The sequence below is a fragment of the Vanessa cardui genome, chromosome 29 (genome assembly GCF_905220365.1).
Source record: "Vanessa cardui chromosome 29, ilVanCard2.1, whole genome shotgun sequence".
NCBI lineage: Eukaryota > Metazoa > Arthropoda > Insecta > Lepidoptera > Nymphalidae > Vanessa > Vanessa cardui.
In genome coordinates, this window is record NC_061151.1 from 6,903,211 (window position 1) to 6,922,549 (window position 19,339).

At 35.9% G+C, this 19,339-nt stretch overlaps 1 protein-coding gene across 1 annotated transcript; it reads left to right on the forward strand.

Annotated features, from left to right (window-relative positions):
- The first annotated feature begins 602 nt into the window (after nucleotides 1-602).
- Nucleotides 603-19,313, forward strand: LOC124541987 (carcinine transporter-like). Its single transcript, XM_047119932.1, has 13 exons — nucleotides 603-715; nucleotides 9,439-9,604; nucleotides 10,354-10,573; nucleotides 11,348-11,534; nucleotides 12,324-12,453; nucleotides 13,246-13,374; nucleotides 13,783-13,975; nucleotides 14,376-14,481; nucleotides 15,688-15,935; nucleotides 16,775-16,854; nucleotides 17,333-17,508; nucleotides 18,264-18,433; nucleotides 19,214-19,313. Exons 2-13 carry the CDS (start codon nucleotides 9,520-9,522, stop codon nucleotides 19,251-19,253), a joined length of 1,764 nt encoding a protein of 587 aa, XP_046975888.1. The 5' UTR covers nucleotides 603-715; nucleotides 9,439-9,519; the 3' UTR covers nucleotides 19,254-19,313.
- Nucleotides 19,314-19,339: the final 26 nt, after the last annotated feature.

The following is a 19,339-nucleotide window of genomic DNA, read 5'->3' on the forward strand; positions in this document are numbered from 1 at the left end:
GCATGGAAAATGGTGCACTACATAAAAATAAACCCATAGACTCTCCGATACCAGCTAAAAAACCCATTGATAATTCATCTCTTACTTATCGAAGTCATCGTACATATCTACACAACAACAGCCTGTAATATTCCCACAGCTGGGCTAAAGCCTCTCCCTTTAAAGAGAAGATTTGGAACATATTCCACCACGATGTTCCAATGCGGTTTAGTAGAATACACATGTGGCAAAAATTCTATGAAATTAGACACCTTTAGGTTTCCTTACGACGTTTTTCTTTGAACCCGCAATCACGGTTAAGATGCACGCGTTCTAACCACTGGATCATCATGTAATTCCGCCTCATGATGTATCCACCATGCATTATAGCAGCAAGTTGGATTGAACTCCAAGCCTTCTTCATAAAGAGAGGCCTTCACCAGAAACTTACAAGTGTATCAACATACAAATAATCAAAGCAAAAGTTTAAAAACCTGTGCAAATATAATCACTTACAATATTCATCCATAACCAAAAGTAAGTCGTATCACAAGCCGTTAAGGTTCAAAATCGATTGCATCAAAATAAATTAACTACATATATTTAAGCACAATTATTGTTCAATTCTTATCAAACCGCAGTCAGCTGTTACGCGAAACGAACGCAATCAGACCAGTGATTTAGTGATTTTATACTCAAATAGTGTCTTTGGGGAAAAATTAGCAAAAAAACAGCGGTAAGTAAATATATACTAATATTAGCTGTGCCCGTATGTACGCCTTAAACATTGCCATTTAACAAAACATTATTGTAGCCTAAGTTACTCCCTATTATATCAGTTGCCAGTGAAAGTCCGATCAAAATCGGTCCAGCCGTTCCAGGGATTAGCCGGAACAAACAGACAGACAAAAATTGTAATGAATGTTATTTTATTGTAATTACCGTTTATATACATATGCATTGAGTCAAAAAGGGCTATTTCAATATTACAAACAGACACTCCAATTTTATTACATGTATAGATTATAAATGTGAAAGCAATTTTGTCTGTTTGTCGCTAAATTTGGTATGAAGCAAACTTGAACACACACATAGGCTACTTTACTTACCTTACCTTACCTAACATATTTACCTAAGAACGAGCGAAGTCGCGGAAACTACGAGTCAAAATACTTATATCACGTAAAAACTTTAATCCAATCCCATCTTGGTACCACCAACACACCACATATTCTAACAGCATACAGCAATACCTAGTACTGTCATATTTCGATTTGAATGGCGAGTGTAACTACAGGCACAAGAGACAAAATATGTCAGTTTTCAAGGTCAAGGCTCATTATCCTCATCTATAGATGGTGCTTATTAAGTAAGCATTAACTTGGTAGGGCTTTGTGCAAGCCCGAGTAGGTACCTCCCACTCATGTTCTACCGCCAAACAACAGTACTCAGTATTGTTGTGTTCCGATTTGAAGGGTGAGTGAGCCAGGGTTACAGGCTCAAGGAACATTCTTTCCTATTTATATATTAAGGTAGGAAGCGCATTGTTAATGCAAGGAATAGTTCATTTATCACAGCGCCATTGTCTATGGTGGTGGTGACCATTTACCATTAGGTAGCCCATATATCCGTCAAACTATAAAAAAAATCTAAGAGAACAATCTTAACTACATACATTTCATACTTAAAAAACAGTACAAGAGTCAGCATAATATATGTTATCATAATATGTTATACGTATAATTCATATGAACTGAACTATCAACAACAACATCCTGTAAAATTCCCACTGCTGGGCTAACGCCTCCTCTCCCCTTTTTGAGAAGAAGGTTTGGAACATATTCCACCACGCTGTTATGCAGGTTTCCTCACGATGTTTTCCTTCACATCCGAGCACGAGATAAATTGTAAATAAAAACCCGGGTGTGAACCCGCAATCATCGGTTACTATGCACGCGTTCTAACCACGCGGCATCTCTGCTCAACGCTATCAATTAGACCAAACCATGGAGCTGATTACATAACGCTTATCTTAATTCGTTTTTGATTCAATTACCCATAAGGCCGCATTTAACCAGTTTGGTGGAGTACGTACCAAAGTTTCCCCTGAAACGACAATAGTTCTGAGTCAAACAGTGGAAAATTTACTTGACTATGAGTCATTTAATAAATGAATCACATTGTATGTGAGTTATTAATTTAAACGTTACATAACAATTTTAAAAATGTGTAATTTCAGCAGTTCGGGATGGCCAAAATAATATTATCGTTCTACAATGATGCTCCAATCTCTCTATCTTTTGTTACAATGCCCGCTATCGTCCAATTGTTTTCTAATGACAGCTCAATCATATATCAATCATAGAAATAGTGTTACATGCCAGTGTTAAATGCTATGCCATATAAAATAATATTAATTACAGTTTTACAAATTATTGATCAATTACTTACAATAATAACTGTACATAATAAAGTAAATTCAATAGCCCCTGCTATATTCATAATATGCAATAATAATGTGATATAAATTATGGTATAGAATCAAATGTCATAACACCGTATTGAAGGCTAAGGTTACTCTAGTAACACTAGCCTAAATTAATATTGACGAATTCTTAACTTACAGAATTCGAACTTACATTCAAACTTCAAATGAAATCAATTTTATTCAAGTAAACTTCACAATGAAGCGTTTTTGAATCGTCAATAATTAAATACCACCGTTTCGGAAAGCAGCTTCCAGCTAGAAACAGCAAGAAACTTGCATAGTTGCTCTTTTCAAATGAACAGATTTACAATGCTGTTCTTTACAATGAACGCCAGGCGTTTCTTTATAAAAAGTACTCTTTCAATGAATAATATGATTTATATGTTAATGTAGTATTAATAAAAAATTTTTCGACCTAAGGGGGTAGAAATTTAAAGTTCTACCCCCTCAGGACATCAATTTTTTTATAGTCTTCAACAACTGTCTTTAAGACGCTGACAGCGGTATCACACTTTGTTTTTCATCCCTGCGATACGGGGCGTTTAATTATTTTTTTTTGCAATTTCAATGTATAAAGCCTGCTATTTGTATTGTTTAACAAAAAAAAAACACATTCTGTAGTATATTTATTATTTAGTATCAGTATTACGAGCGTGCGAAGCCGGAACGTCACTGGTACTATATAAAGACAATGAAACAGCGTAATGTTTATTGATCTTAAAAGGAGTTGTATATGTTTTATTAACATACGTACGCTATTTCATAGTATTTAAATGAAACTGGTTAATTTCGTGTTATGTGTAGTTCTTTTCGATACAATCTTCATTGAACTGGTGTCTTGAAAATGACGTTTTAAATCATTGATAAAGGATATTAATGACTTTCTAGTTGACTGCACACCTTGGGAATGAGATGATCGCCTCCAGACTGTTTCAAATAACAAGAATACGTTTATTATTGTATATTGTAAATTGATATTATAAAAAAAAAACTGATCCCGCTGAGTTTCTTTTGCCGGTTCTTCTCAGGTCTGAGGTATTATATTCCGAACCGGTGGTAGATTTTCGACAATCAATAAGAAAGTGTAAACACTTCCATTTCGAATAATAATCTTAAGGTTTTTGACTATGACTTGGACTATATGTATCCTTATTGAATGCTACAATAATATACTAATTTAAATATAATGCTTTCGACTCACTAATGAATACGAAACCACTTGGTATTTAGTGGTCACAAGATTGAATTTGTAAGATATATTAGCCCTTACATCACCTACGTGTCCAAAAATTTGGGAACTATATATCAGTAGCTATAATACACCTTTCAACATCTTCACGAACAGCCTGTAAATTTCCCACTGCTGGGCTGATACCGCCTTTGAGAAGGTTTGGAATATCCTTCACGCTGCTCCAATGCGGATTGGTGGATTTACATGTGGGAGAATTTCTATGAAATCAGATATATGTAGGTCGCCTGGCACGCACATGCCTTCACCGCTGAATTATGAATTATAAACACAAATTAAGCACATGAATATTTAATGGTGCTTGTCTGGGTTCGAACTCGCAACCATCGGTTAAGATGCACGCGTTTTTGCCACTGGACTATTTCGGCTACATAAGCCCTTCAATAAAAATGAATAAAAATAAGATATTGTCGAAAAAAATCTGAAATCAGCCTGAAAATTAGAAATGTTTCATTCCCGTGCCTCGGATAGCACGTAAATGCTTTGTTATTTACATTAGGCACATTACCCATTAATAAAACTCAATTATAACATATTTTGATGCTGATACTAAATATACTACTTTTTCTAGTTTCTTTACTATATTGTACATGTATTATATACAAAAACCTTCCTTTCGAATCACACTATTAAAAAACTCAAAATTATTTAAGTATATATAAAGATTTTATTCTAGAAACATATCGTTTTATAAAAGATAATTTGCAAAAGGTTGCATCTTTATTTAATACTAGCAAACTTGCCGGCTTCGCACGGGTAAAATACTGGTAACAAATATTACAAACGATGTTACAACATCACATTAGAAATTGATCTGTGTTTCTTAACCATATTATCCATGTACCATAACAAAGAAAACTTCCTCTCGCATCACTCTATCTATTATAAAAAACTGCATCAAAATCCGTTGCGTAATTTAAAAGATCTAAGCATACATAGGGACAGCGGTAAGCGTTGTTTTATACTGTGTAACGATTACATTAACAGAACTGCAGACGATAATAAAACTCACTCCTTATCAGTAAATTAATCATATATACACAGGGCTTAACTACGTAAATATATATAGTTATATATTATATGTTTTACTTTTTTTTTTATTATTTACATATGAATTATGATCATCAAGGTCAATCTGTATGACAACAGCCTGTAAATTTCCCACTGCTAGGCTAAAGCCTCCTCTCCCATTCAGGAGAGATTTTGGAACATATTCCACCACGCTGTTCCAATGCAGGTTGGTGGAATACACATGTGGCATAATTTCTATGAAATGAGACACATGCAGGTTTCCTCACGATGTTTTCCTTCACCGTACACGAGATGTAATTATAAACAAATTAAGCATGAATATTCAGTGGTTCTTGCCTGGGTTTGAACCCGCAATTATCAGTTATAGATGCATACGCCCTAACCACTGGGCCATCTCTGTTCTGTATACAAATAAGAATTAAAACTAGTTACTGTATAAATCTTGACCGCGTGGAATGGTGGCAAGAATGGTTCAAACCCAGGCAAGCACCGCTGATTCATGTGCTTAATTTGTCTTTATAATTCATCTCGTGCTCAGCGGTGGAGGAAAACATCGTGAAGAAACCTGCATGTGACAAATTTCATAGAAATTCTGCCACGTGTGTATTCCACCAACCCGCATTGGAACAGCGTGGTGGAATATGTTCCAAACCTTCTCCTCAAAGGGAGAGGAGGCCTTTAGCCCAGCAGTGGGAATTTACAGGCTGTTGTTATATATTGTTTTTGTTTGTTGTTGTTGAATTTACGAGATGGCAAAGTTAAAAATGTCTCTCTGAGATGATGATTCTCATGTCATCTTTATCAGCGTTTATCGTTTAATTTAGCAACGTTGTAAATATATTGTTAATGCATATGACGTCTGTTTGCCGAACATTAATTGCTTTAAACATTACAGCTTAATCACGAGATTGACGGTCTTAACTAAATTATAATTAACGCGTAATCGTTTAAATAGCTTACAATAAAACTACTATAACTACACTTCTACAGTAATGATAAATAGCATAGAATAGTTTTTTTTTTATGGTATAGTTTGGCGAGCATATTGGCCATCTGATGGTAAGGTCACCATTACCTTTAGACAATGACGCTGTAAGAAATATTAACTATTTCTTACATCGTCAATGCGCCACCAACCTTGAGAAGTAAGATGTTATGTCCTTTGTGCCTGTAGTTACACTGGCTCACTCACCCTTCAAACCGGAACACAACAATACTGAGTACTCTTATTTGGCGGTAGAATAACTGATGAGTGGGTGGTACCTACCCATACGGGCTTGCATAAAGCCCTACCACCAAGTAAGTCTGCAGCTTTGACTCAGTGGCGGATTTACAAATCTGCCGCTAGTAGGCTGTTAAATTTCTGCCGCCCCTAGTATTTTTTTGCAACATTTACGATTTGTGTTCTGTCGTCCTGATTACATCGGTTTTTTCCCGTTATTAGTATGATTATAAAGTAGGTGATATTTCTGTCAGTTACTAGATTATTTTACCAACTCGCTATGTGGTGACGAGTATACGGATTACGGACGTAATGTGTATACATATAGTTATAAGTTTTTTTTTAATTTCTGTAAGATAATAACAAATTTGGGATGAATTTGCCGCCCCTCTAAATCTGCCGCCATAGGCTCCAGCCTACTTAGCCTATTGGTAAATCCGCCACTGCTTCGACTACTTATTAAATTTCCTAGCACCCTGGCTATGGTCATGACAGAGGTTTTAGTAGAAATAATCTCATAAGGTGCTTTTCCTCCAGAAGCATAGTTATCTTTCTAAAAATTTCCACTGTGTAACAAAGTTATTAAAATACCCTCCAAATAAAAAAATAAAACTGAAGTTTATTCAAGTAGGCTTTTACTTTAACTAGTTACCTATATATAATTGTATTTTATTGATATAAATTTGTATCTCAAACGTTGGAAAAGGGTAACTACGTTAATATAACAATCTAAATACTGAAACGATGGTAGTTTTACTTTTAAAACAGTTCTGTAAAATTACATTTCGAAATAGCAAAGGTCTAATATAATAGAGTCAGAGTAAGAAAACCTTCGTCAGTTTTCAAATTAATTCCTTTATCAAGTCTTAAACTCTTAGTACCTTTTGAATCTAAACATCGAATCATTGCGACGCAATATGTCACTCTCGATCGGTAAAGCAGATTATCGCTCGTACTGAGCACACGAAAATAGATCTTAAGGTGACGAACCTTTTCTACCCCGACTGTAAATTGTTGATTGAAATACTGTATAAATATACAACCTTCTTGTTCTAAGGATACTCTGATTCAATACAGTTGTGTAACAAATGCATTGAGTTACAAGTTATTGAACTACCAATAGCAATAATCAATATTAATGAACTATGGAAATATTCCTCACAACTTTCCTCATTCAACGATCTGTCAACTGCATTCTATAATGTACAGTACGACACAACTTAGATCACATCGGCAAAATTCGTAAAACCGATCACAGCCGAATTAAGTACGCTATCCCGAATTATCAATATTTATTTCTTATGTGAATATGATCTTTACGCAAACGTAATAACTCGTTATATCATATTCGTCGCTTTACACGCACTCGCTGTCTCGGGTCGAACTGACGCGAGAGTCTATAGCGACGAATAGCGTCGAGTGGCGCGATAGGGAGCTGTTTCTATTGGTTATGTAAATCGGTAATAATCGTTTTTATTGAATTTGCCGATGCTACATCTAAGTTGTGTCGCACTATACGAGCATATATCTTTATAACACATGACATATATCTTTATATTAATTTACGGTAACATAAAATCATTTTCATCATTACTACATAGTATAAAACAAAGTGGCATACCGTTGTCTGTCCGTATTTATGCTTAGATATTTAAAACTACGCAACGGACTTTAAATCGGTTTTTTTTTAATAGATAGATTGATTCGAGAGTAAGCTCGGGTTTTATATATTATACATGGACAATATAGTAAAGTAACAGTAATAATTTTAGTAGTTTCTAATTATATAACTAACAAATTCTGTAGAATATTTAGTATCACTATTTATATGATTATGTAGAGTCAGCAATGTATTTAAAATGAGTGAAATTCTGAAGCGTAGCTACATAATAATACTAGCGGATTGTGAGTTTGTTTGATCATTATTTATAATATTATATTCAAAGCCAGAAGTAAGATAAATTAAAAATAAACAACGCACAACTAATCTGTTCTTTTTATCTTATAATTCATCATTACGATCACAAATGATTTATTATTTTATCTCACTGGCGATTGTTTCATTCCTATGACTAATAATAATCTATTACTTAATGTTATACCTTTAGCACACAAATGTTTTTTACGGGAAAAAAATAACTCATTATTAATTTAATGGTTCAGAATAATGTACAGTCAGAGTAAGAAAACCTTCGTCAGTTTTCAAATTCATTCCTTTATGAAATCGTAAACTCTTAGTGCCTTTTGTAATTAAAGCACTAAACTGACAACTGCATATAAAATTAAACTTACATAGTATGATAACTTGGTTCAAAATAGTGTAACATCTTTGGACTACGTCTAGTTTTAATCAACATGAATTATTTTTAATGGCGTAATTAGTCGTTACAAATTCAAATTAGATATGGTTCGGAAAGTAGATTTTACCGAGAAGAACCGGCAAGAAAGTCAGTAGTTACTCTTTTTCAACATTTAAAATATACAAAGTCAAGTTAGTTAAATACAATTATTTATATTAATATATCCTGCTTGGAAGTCAACAGGTATTAATATGTTAATATATCTGTCAATGTCATATATTCTCGATCGGTGAAGCAGATTATCGCTCATACTAAGCACACGGAAATAAATCTTAAGGTGACAAACCTCTTCTAACCCTACTAACTAAATGTAAAGTCGACATTAAACGTTCCTAACTCCTTTTTTAATATCACCGTCAGAAAACCAGTCATAGAAAACGCCTTGTCTAATAATTGTCGTAATGTACTGTATATATCTAATTTAGGCCACTAAAGTGCTAGAACCGCGAATATGCCGACAAATCCACTTGAAAGAATAGCAGTGATGCACTTCAATTAAAAACAATTTAACATCCAATGGATCATAATAGTTATTTTTTTTATTTCACTGAACTCTTGAACTTAGTTATTGTGTACACTTCTTGATCACGAACGCGTTTAATGGTATTGTAAGACATTGTTACTACAACAAATAAAAATAATATTTACTAGCGATACGCCCCGGCTTCGCTCTTAATTTATTTATAGAGAAAAAGATATGACATAAATATTGGACGTCACATACTCTGATCCCAATGTAAGTAGCTAAAGCACTTGTGTTATGGAAAATAAGTAACGACGGCACCACAAATATCTAGACCCAAGACAACATAGGAAACTAATGATAATCTACATCGACTCGGCTGGGAATCGAACTCGGAACGGCGTACCCATAAACACCGGTATACACACTACTCGACCAAAGAGGTCGTCAATATAAAAAATTTGAATACAAACACACACATACCAAATTATACACACGTGTTAGGAAGCCCAAATAAATCACCATATTAAATATAATTCAATTCTAGCAATGTAACATACATACATACACGTCAAACTGATAACCTTCTTTTATAGACATCGGTTAATGGAACTCCAGGATTTATTGTATTTTCTGTTGTTTCAGTCCAGCGCATCAGTGTTCAGGTTTGAGTAACCAGGACGACGTCGGGAAAAGTGTCTTTTAAGGAAAAAACCGACTTCGAGAATGGAATCACATGAGAAGACGGCCAAGATCGCGGCTGAACCCCGGGATCTTGTCGATGTGAACTTAGAATTGGAAAATACTAAAAGTAAGTCAAGATTCTATGTAATTACTTGGTGGTAGGGCTTTGTGCAAGCCCGCCTGTGTAGGTACCACCCACTCATCAGATATTCTACCGCTAATTAACAGTACGCAGTATTGTTGTGTTCCGGTTTGAAGGGTGTCACAAGGGACATAGCATCTTAGTTCCCAAGGTTGGTGGCGCATTGACGATGTAAGGAATAGTTCATATTTCTTACAGCGTCATTGTCTATGGGTGATGGTGACCACTTACCATAAGGTGGCCCATATGCTCATCCGCCAACCAATTCCATAAAATAAAATAAAAAAATAATTCTTGATAAATAATGACAAATTTCATACAAATTACAAATCATCACGTAATCCAATTTATCTTTTTTACTATTTCCATTAAAATAGACAAACAACAACAATACCAACCTGTAAATTTCCCACTGCTGGGCTAAGGCCTCCTCTCCCTTTAAGGAGAAGGTTTGGAACACATTCCACCACCCTGTCCCATGCCGGTTGGTAGAATACACATGTGCCAAAATTTCTATTTAATTAGACAAATGCAGGTTTCCCCACGATGTTTTCCTTTACCGAGCACGAGATGAATTAGAAACACAAATTAAGCACATATATATGTATATATGGTAATTGAATCCGCAATCATAGGTTAAGATGCACGCGTTCTAACCACTGGGCCATCTCAGCTCTTATCTCTTTTGGAATAGACAATTGTGAAATAGACTTAAGTTGTTTTAATGGTTTCAGTTAATGGCATCACTCGAAAGAACAGGCAACTCAAAGACCTTGACGACCTCTTCCCCTACATCGGAGACTTTGGCTGGTACCAACGGATGCTGTTCCTACTCATGATCCCATACGCATTCTTCTTCGCCTTCGTTTACTTCTCACAAATCTTCATGACCGTCGTGCCAGCCGAGCACTGGTGCTTCGTCCAGGAGTTGCAGCACTTGAGTGTTGAAGACCGGTGAGCCACCTATTGCTATTAATATAGTACGACACAACTTAGATGTACTCGTAGTGTCGGCAAAATTCGTTAAACCGATCACATCCGATTTAAGAACGCTGTCCCAAATTATCAATATTTATTTCTTATGTGACTATGATCTTTGCACAAACGCAATAACTTGTAATATCATATAACCTAATATATTCCTCAATTTGACGCGTCGCTTCACACGCACTCGCTGTCTCGGGTTGAACTGACGCGAGAATCTATAGCGACGAATAGCGTCGAATGGCGCGATAGGGAGCTATTTCTATTGGTTGTAAATATCGGCAGTAATCGGTTTTATTGAATTTGCCGGTGCTACATCTAAGTTGTGTCGTACTATACGTGATTATATAGTGTTAAGGAGTCTGTAATTTTCCCACTGCTAAGATCTGCTGTCCCTTTGAGTAGCAGGTTAGGTGCAAATACCCCCATGCCACTTCAATGCGGATTGGAGGATACATGTGGCAGTATGAAGTATGTTGAAATTAGACACATGCAGGTTTCCTCGCGAAGTTTTCCGTTACAGCCGAGCATAAGACATACGAAAATTGCACAGTTGAAATGCACGTGAGCTAACCACTGATAATCTGGCCTTATTTATTAATAGTCACAGCTTGGCTTTATATATAGAATAGTTCAAAAATAAATTCTAAATAAGTAGTAGTATTTTAAACTGTGGTCGATTTTGAGCAGAAAATTTCTGTCTTTATTTCTTGATATTTACTGACTTAACTTGTTTGTTTGTAGACGCCATCTTTCCATCCCCCAAACGTCTGATGCTCAATACGAAAAATGTCTAGTCTACGACGTCGATTGGTCGAAAGTTCTAGAAGGCGGCAGCTTGACACCTAATGCAACATGGCCGATAAAGAAATGTCAGGAGAAATGGGAGTTTAATTTCACTGACGTGCCTTACGAAACGATCGCCACACAGGTTTGTAATGACTAATGTAACAAATACAAAATTACAACAAACAACAGCCTGTAAATTCCCTCTGCTGGGCTAAAGGCCTCCTCTCCCTTTGAGGAGAAGGTTTTGGGAGATATTCCACCACGCTGTTCCAATGCGGATTGGTGGAATACACATGTGGCAGAATTTCTATGAAATTTGTCACATGCAGGTTTCCTCACGATGCTTTCCTTCACCGCCGAGAAACGAGATGAATTATAAACACAAATTAGGCACATGTATATTCAGTGGTGCTTGTCTGGGTTTGAACCCGCGATCATCAGTTAATATGGACGCGTTCTAACCACTGGGCTATTTCGGTTCTAAATGTAATACTAAATATAAAGTCCAAATTCCCGAAGTATTTAGTACAATAAGCAGTTATTTATTAATTTAGTACGCTTTCTAAGAATTAAGGGAATATCACTTAAAACACATTTGTGCCGACTTCAATCCATCAGGTATAGAGAAGGACTAGAGATAACGCCTAATAATGTTCGCAGTGACCCGAAATTAATAAGAGAGGACTATCAAAATATCTAATCATTTTCCAAATAATGTCTTACTTAAATAATAATTAATAATTGTATTTAATTAATATGATGTATCTCAAGTGTTATTAAATAATAACTACTAAGATTCTTGCCGGTTCTTCTCGATAGGATGACATACAGCTTTATAAAATGACCAATCAAGAGTGCCTGTAAAAGTTACTTGATTAAAGTTTTGATTTTGTTTTGCTCTTTATATATTCTGTCTCTTTTCAACCCACAGCTCAGTTGGGTGTGCGATAGGGACGAATACCCAGCGACGGCGCAAGCAGTTTTCTTCTGCGGAGCGATTGTTGGCGGACTCATATTTGGATGGATAGCTGACAAATTCGGAAGAGTACCGGCTATTGTTGGTGAGTCAAAAGACAAATTTAGTACTTACTTTTTTATTTATACTTTTTTATATAAATTTTGGACAACATCGCATCTCTGATCCCAATGTAAGTTGCCAAAGCACTTGTGTTGTGGAAAATCAGAAGTAATGACGGCACCACAAACACCCAGACCTAAGACAACATAGGAAACTAATGAATTTACTACATAGACTCGGCCGGGAACTCGACCACGGAGGTCGTCAAATATAATCCCTACCATCAGATGAAATAAATCACTGACAGTGGAAAACTCTGCAATCCATAAAATAATATTGACAATTAATCTGTGTTTCAAAAATCTAGCGTTAGTAGAGCGAAGATCAAAATCAAAACCCAGGACCAATAAAAAGCTAGTCATAAATTTGCTTACAAAGTTTGATGTAACTTTCTTAAAGTTATTATGTAATGATTGTAGCTCTTTTCTTTGAGTTCAATTTTGATTTATACCAATTGTTTGGTTTGGTCGAGAAAGATAGACAGACAAACAGACAGACAGTGTGACTTTCACATTTTTAATAGTAATATAGGTTATATAACTGTATACTTTAACAATTCTCTCAAAGTTTCGTCTTAAGTATTGTCAATATTGCGTTTTCATTTTCATTTAACAAAATTAGACCGTATCCCACTTACAACAAGTTCTAAACTTACTCGTCGCGACTATATGACATACGCTATCAAAACACGTGCATCCTTAAACACTAATGTATTTTTGCTATGAGTTTTGAGTCTCTAACAGAATACAATGGTGTAATATTTCGACGTTTTCAGGAACGAATATGGCCGGTTTCCTTGCTGGAGTGGGCACTGCATTCGCGAATAGCTTCTGGTCCTTCTGCCTGTGCCGGTTCCTGGTGGGTCTCGCTTACGACAACTGCTTTGTGATCATGTACATCGTTGGTGAGTTGAAGAAAATTTAATTGGATTTTTATAAAAATACAAAAACGATCAATGGTATGTGTTTCTTTTGCTTAAAACATTCATTGAATTATCCGTATAAAAAAGTAACCAAGTTTTCTTTTACCTTATTTTGGATCTTCTTGATACCTTAGTGGTTAGGAAGTGGATCAGAGTTTCTGTATATGATTTATGTTTAGATGGCTACTAAAGTTCAGATAAATACACAACGATTTGGTCCACTTGGTTGACCTGAATTGTTCAAAGAAGTCCCTTTTTTCACCAAAATCAAAATATACTTTATTCAAGTCTGTTTTTACAAGCTCTTTTGAATCGTCAATTTAGAATTTTAAATAGCTATCAATAAGAGTTAAAATGGAAATTGTGGTAAAATGGGCCAATTAATTACAGTGATAGAATACGTCGGTCCAAAATGGCGGACATTCGTTGCGAACATGTCCATTGCTGTCTACTTCACGTTCGCCGCCTGTCTTCTACCCTGGATCGCTCTGGGGGTGTCCGATTGGAAGATATATACCCTTGTGACCAGCGTGCCTCTGGTGTTATCGATATTCACCCCATGTCTGGTTCCAGAGAGCGCCAGGTAACTGATTCTTTGAATTGTCAACCCTTTTTGTCTTTTTATAGTTGTTTTATTCGATCTAATTTCACAACGCTGCACATTTGTGTGGTGGAAACACGTTTACATATGTAGCTGTTTTTTTAACACTAATATTTTTCATCAAAAATCAAAGATATAACAGCCTGTAAATATGTCACTGCTGAGGTAATGATTTGCAGCTCATTCCACTGTCAGCTTAAGTCACTTTAATCAAAGTAAGCTGAGACACTCTGGCAGATTTTCCTTACATCTCTGTACATATACATAGTAAGACAACAAATTAAATTAATAGAAGTTTAATAATTGACTGATCTAGATCAAGATTCTCAAGTTTCATCCATCATTACTTTTACTAATTCGGGTCACAATATTTGTTGAACAGGTGGCTGATAGCTCAAGGTCGAATAGACGAAGCCTTGGGTATCTTGAAGAAGTGTGAACGAATGAACAGGAAGAAGATCCCTGATGAGATCATCAAGGAATTTAAGGTAAGTCATATTAATATAATTGTCTGTAACTGGTTTTGTTTTTTTTTGTTTACAATATAATAGATACCTATGTGTATTGAAAAATTACTATTTAATGTGTGCAGATTTATTTAATGAATATAATATATATTTAATGTATATTGTCTATTCTATATATATTTATATTAATGTAAGTACTCGCATAATAACTTGGTCACCGCCCGTCAGTAGTTATCAAAAAGGGTACCATTGAAAACCAGCATTAGGTGTCCACGCCTATTAATTGCTGAATGGTACACCTATTTGGGACACGTCATATATGTTTATTGTAATATAGAATTTTTTTTTTTTGTTTCTTTTAACCCTTTTTTTGTATCAATTAATTTTTTATTGTTAATTTTTTTTAATGTTTTATCGTGTAAATGTTAATAGTAATTTAAGTTGTTTTTCTTTGGTTACCTTTTTTTTTATTTATTTCTAATTTTGAAGTAACTTATATATATTTTGATATTTTTGTACGGTCCCAAATAAAAGTGTTCTTTCTTTCTTTCTTTCTTCTTTCTAATAAGAAATGAATGTGAAGACTAGCGTCTTTACTAGTTTTTATTTTTATACGTTACATTTTATTTGACAATCATTATTAGACAAATGACAATGAATCTATACGTCTATCCTAATATTATAAATGTGAAAGTAACTCTGTATGTCTGTCGCTCTTTCACGACCAAACCAATGAACTGATTTTGATGAAATTTAGTATGAAGCAAATTTGAACTCAAAGGAAGGACAAATGCTACTTTGACTTACACATGACAACCATCGCGGGCGACAACTAGTAATATAGATATTTCGCTAGTCATTACTATAAATAGACAACAACAACTTTGGAACTTATCCCACCACATCGTCGGTGGAATACACATGTGGCAGAATTTCTATGAAATTTGTCACATGCAGGGTTCCTCACGATGTTTTCCTTCACCGCTGAGCACGAGATGAATTATTAACATAAACTAAGCACATAAATATTCAGTGGTGCTAGCCTGGGCTTGAACCCGCAGACAAATTAAGCACATGAATCAGCAGTGCTTGCCTGGGTTTGAACCCGAAATCAACGGTTAAGATGCACGCGTTCTAACCACTGGGCCATCTCGACTCATACTATAAATAGACATCCATCTATATACGTATATATTGAAATGACCATACTCGTGATTGGTCCAACAGGAGACCGCTGAGGAGATAGCGCGCGCGGAGCAAGAGATCGCGCAGTATTCAGTGCTGGATCTGTTCCGCTCGCCGCGTCTGCGCCGGCGCAGTGTGTTGCTCGTGCTGTTGTGGATGTGTGTGTCGCTCGTGTTCGACGGCCACGTGCGTAACGTGGGCGCGCTCGGCCTCGATGTATTCCTCACCTTCACCGTCGCCACCGCCACAGAGTTCCCGGCCGATCTATTGCTCGTACTCACCCTGGATGTGTAAGTCTCGCTACTGTCGTTTTCATGAGAAAATTTGTACGATTTGCGCTGAAATATTCTTCATCCTCAAATGTACAGGACTCATTGTGAAGGATTCAACGTTATTTTTATTTTTTCCAATGTAAGTAGCTAAAGCACTTGTGTTATGGAAATCAGAAGTAACGACGGTACCACAAACACCCAGACCCAAGACAACATAGAAAACTTATGGTAATCTACATCGACTCGGCCGGGAATCGAACCCGGGACCTCAGAGTGGCGTAACCATGAAAACCGGTGTACACACTACTCGACCATGGAGGTCGTCAAACGAACCTCAACGAACGTCAACGTTATAGAACTTAACTTCCAACTCTAGGCCAATTAGGCCATTATCTTCTGGTTCCAAACGTACTGACGCTAGCTGACTATCCAAGGCTAGACAGGAAAAGTACATATTAATATTATATTGGCCAACATAATGCCAACGTATTTGGTGATTGGTCAAACGGTATCAAAGTCTATTCATCTCAGATATACTGGCACACATTACTTGGGAGATGCTTTTGTAAATAATATTTAGTAAAATGACACCCGAAAAGGGTAACTTTTTAATTGGATGTTGTATGATGTACTTCTATTCAATTCCATTAAGGAAATCGTGGAATGTTTAAGAATTAATGGGATTTATATCAATATAATGATATCCCTAAATAAGCCTCTTTAATTATTGTCAACATAAATATAGCCAAATTTAATTATATGAAAGAAAATATCTCAAAGAATAAAAAGCTATACCCAAATGGATAATGATAAATTCAGCTAGAAACAATTGGATATAATAAAGAATTCCATTCCAGGATCGGGAGACGTTGGCTCGCTTTCGGATCGATGGTGATAAGTGGTCTGTTCAGCTTCCTCGCTACCACCGTGCCTTTTGGTGAGTTCTTTAGTAATTATTATAATGTTGTATTAGGTATATATATATATATATATATATATATATATATATATATATATATATATATATATATATATATATATATATATATATGGTATCGACATCTACGGAAAATTCGACTAAAACAAAATCGTCTAAAAGAATTCAACTAAAGACAATTCGACTGAAGCAATTCGACTAAAAACAAATCGACTAGAAACACTGCTCCTTCCCAATTACACTTCAGTCTCGCGACTCTGCAGTCTTCATGGATCTTATTGAAAATCGACGACGACTTTTTGTGAAGATTCTGTCTTTCCCACACCGACCCGGCTTTGTTTTTTAGTGGAATTATTTTAGACGAATCGTTTTAGATGAATTTTCAGCAAATCAGCTCAACGCTCTTTTATCGTCTACAATCAGACCATGTCACATCTTTAATGAAGGTTGATTCTTTAAACGATCAAATAAACCGCAGGGCTCCCGTCTGCGTCGCTGGCAATCCTGGGCAGATTCTCGGTCAACGTTTCGTACAACATTGGCATGCAGTTCGCGGCTGAACTGCTGCCGACGGTACTGCGCGCTCAGGGTCTGGCGCTCATCCACATCGCTGGATACTTCGCCACCATCCTAGTGCCTTACATCGTGTACTCGGTGAGTTATGGAGATGACATGATGTTGAGGTCATGTGCCAACCCTGGTACCCGTGTACTTAGCTAAACAAATATTTATATGTTGTGTGTATAATATTGCAATGCAGATTTTAAGGTGGTACCACAATTATATTCACTGATCGTATAATTCTTCTAATTAAGCAAATATATTAAAAAAATGCAGGAACTCGCTAATAAAAAAATTAAATAGCTTGCAATAATAATGAACCACTAAAACTAAGTAAATCTTGCACCATACTTGCATTCAAAATTGTTAGTGGCAACCTTAAGCGTGCATAAGAATATACTGAAATGCATTGATCAACGAATTCGTCGCAAAATAATTGATATACAATTCGTTCTGACGACCTCCATGGTCGAGTGGTATGTACACCGGTTTTCATGGGTACGCCACTCTGAGGTCCCGGGTTCGATTCCCGGCCAAGTCAATGTAGATTACTATTAGTTTTCTATGTTGACTGGGGTCTGGGTGTTTGTGGTACCGTCGTTACTTCTGATTTCCATAATACAAGTGCTTCAGCTACTTACATTGGGATCAGAGTAATGTATGTGATGTTGTCTCATATTTATTAAAAATATTTAAAAATATTTATTAAGATATTTCTGAAGAACTAGTAACAGAAAATCAACCCTCAATCATTCGCCCCCCCCTAATATACCCCTATGTGTCATATCGATGTCATGACACCTTTGGATTTGCACTGTGAACGAGGGTCTAACCGTGTGGTATGTCAGGCGACGGTGTGGTCATCACTGCCGCTACTGATCTTGGGCGCGCTGGGCGTTGTCGGCGGCTGCGTGGCGCTGATGCTGCCGGAGTCGCTCGGAGCGGACATGCCGCAGTCCGTACGTGATGCTGAGGACTTCGGGCGCGGACAGGGCTTCTGGGACGGACCTTGGAACAGGTACCACGCACACACGTATATATATACATTGTATTACTGTTCCACACACAGCAATGAGTAGTTACTGTAAGAAAGGGTTACAATAATGACTGTCACGTCTAATAGGTTACCATCTACCATCACATGTCTAACTTTACCTAATTAATATATTTTAAAACTAATTACATACTCATTATTATTAGTATTTCGGCATAAGTCTTACACATACACAGACTTTGTACTGGCATATAATAATGGAATTGAGCAGTTGCTATGTTGAATATAATTAAGTATAGATTAACTCAACATATTATGTTAATTTAAGACATCATATCTAGAAAGTCTTCAATATATCGACTCATTTTTAATTAGTATGCCACAAATAAAGTTTATTTTTTTCGAACTTAACAAACAAAACACAAACTTTCAGACCATATATCCTCAGTAGAATTTCCAAAATTTCTTCCTTAGTGGGTTTTTACTCACCACAAAGATTCTACTCACCAAATTTCACAGCCCTCATTTATAGATTCCGCTCGGCCATGATGAATTAGTCAATCATATTATCCATATTAATATTAAAAATGTGAAAGTATTTCTGTCTGTCTGTCTTTCACGACCAAACCACTGAACGGAATTTGATGAAATTTGGTATGAAGAAAACTTTAACTCCAAGAAAGGACATTTTTGCCTGACACATGACAACCAATACCCTATAACACAAGCAAAGTCTCGAGCAACTTCTATTTATATATACAGATTAACATAGTAATATTATATGTTATATGTATTTCTTTACAGAAAGGTGAGCGACACCAAGAACGAGACCAGCCAAGTGTGAATTTGTGATCTGGTACAATTTTACTCAAATGCGTTATAAAATTTTGATACCTATTTTTGTAATAAAGACATTTTAAAGAAATAAGT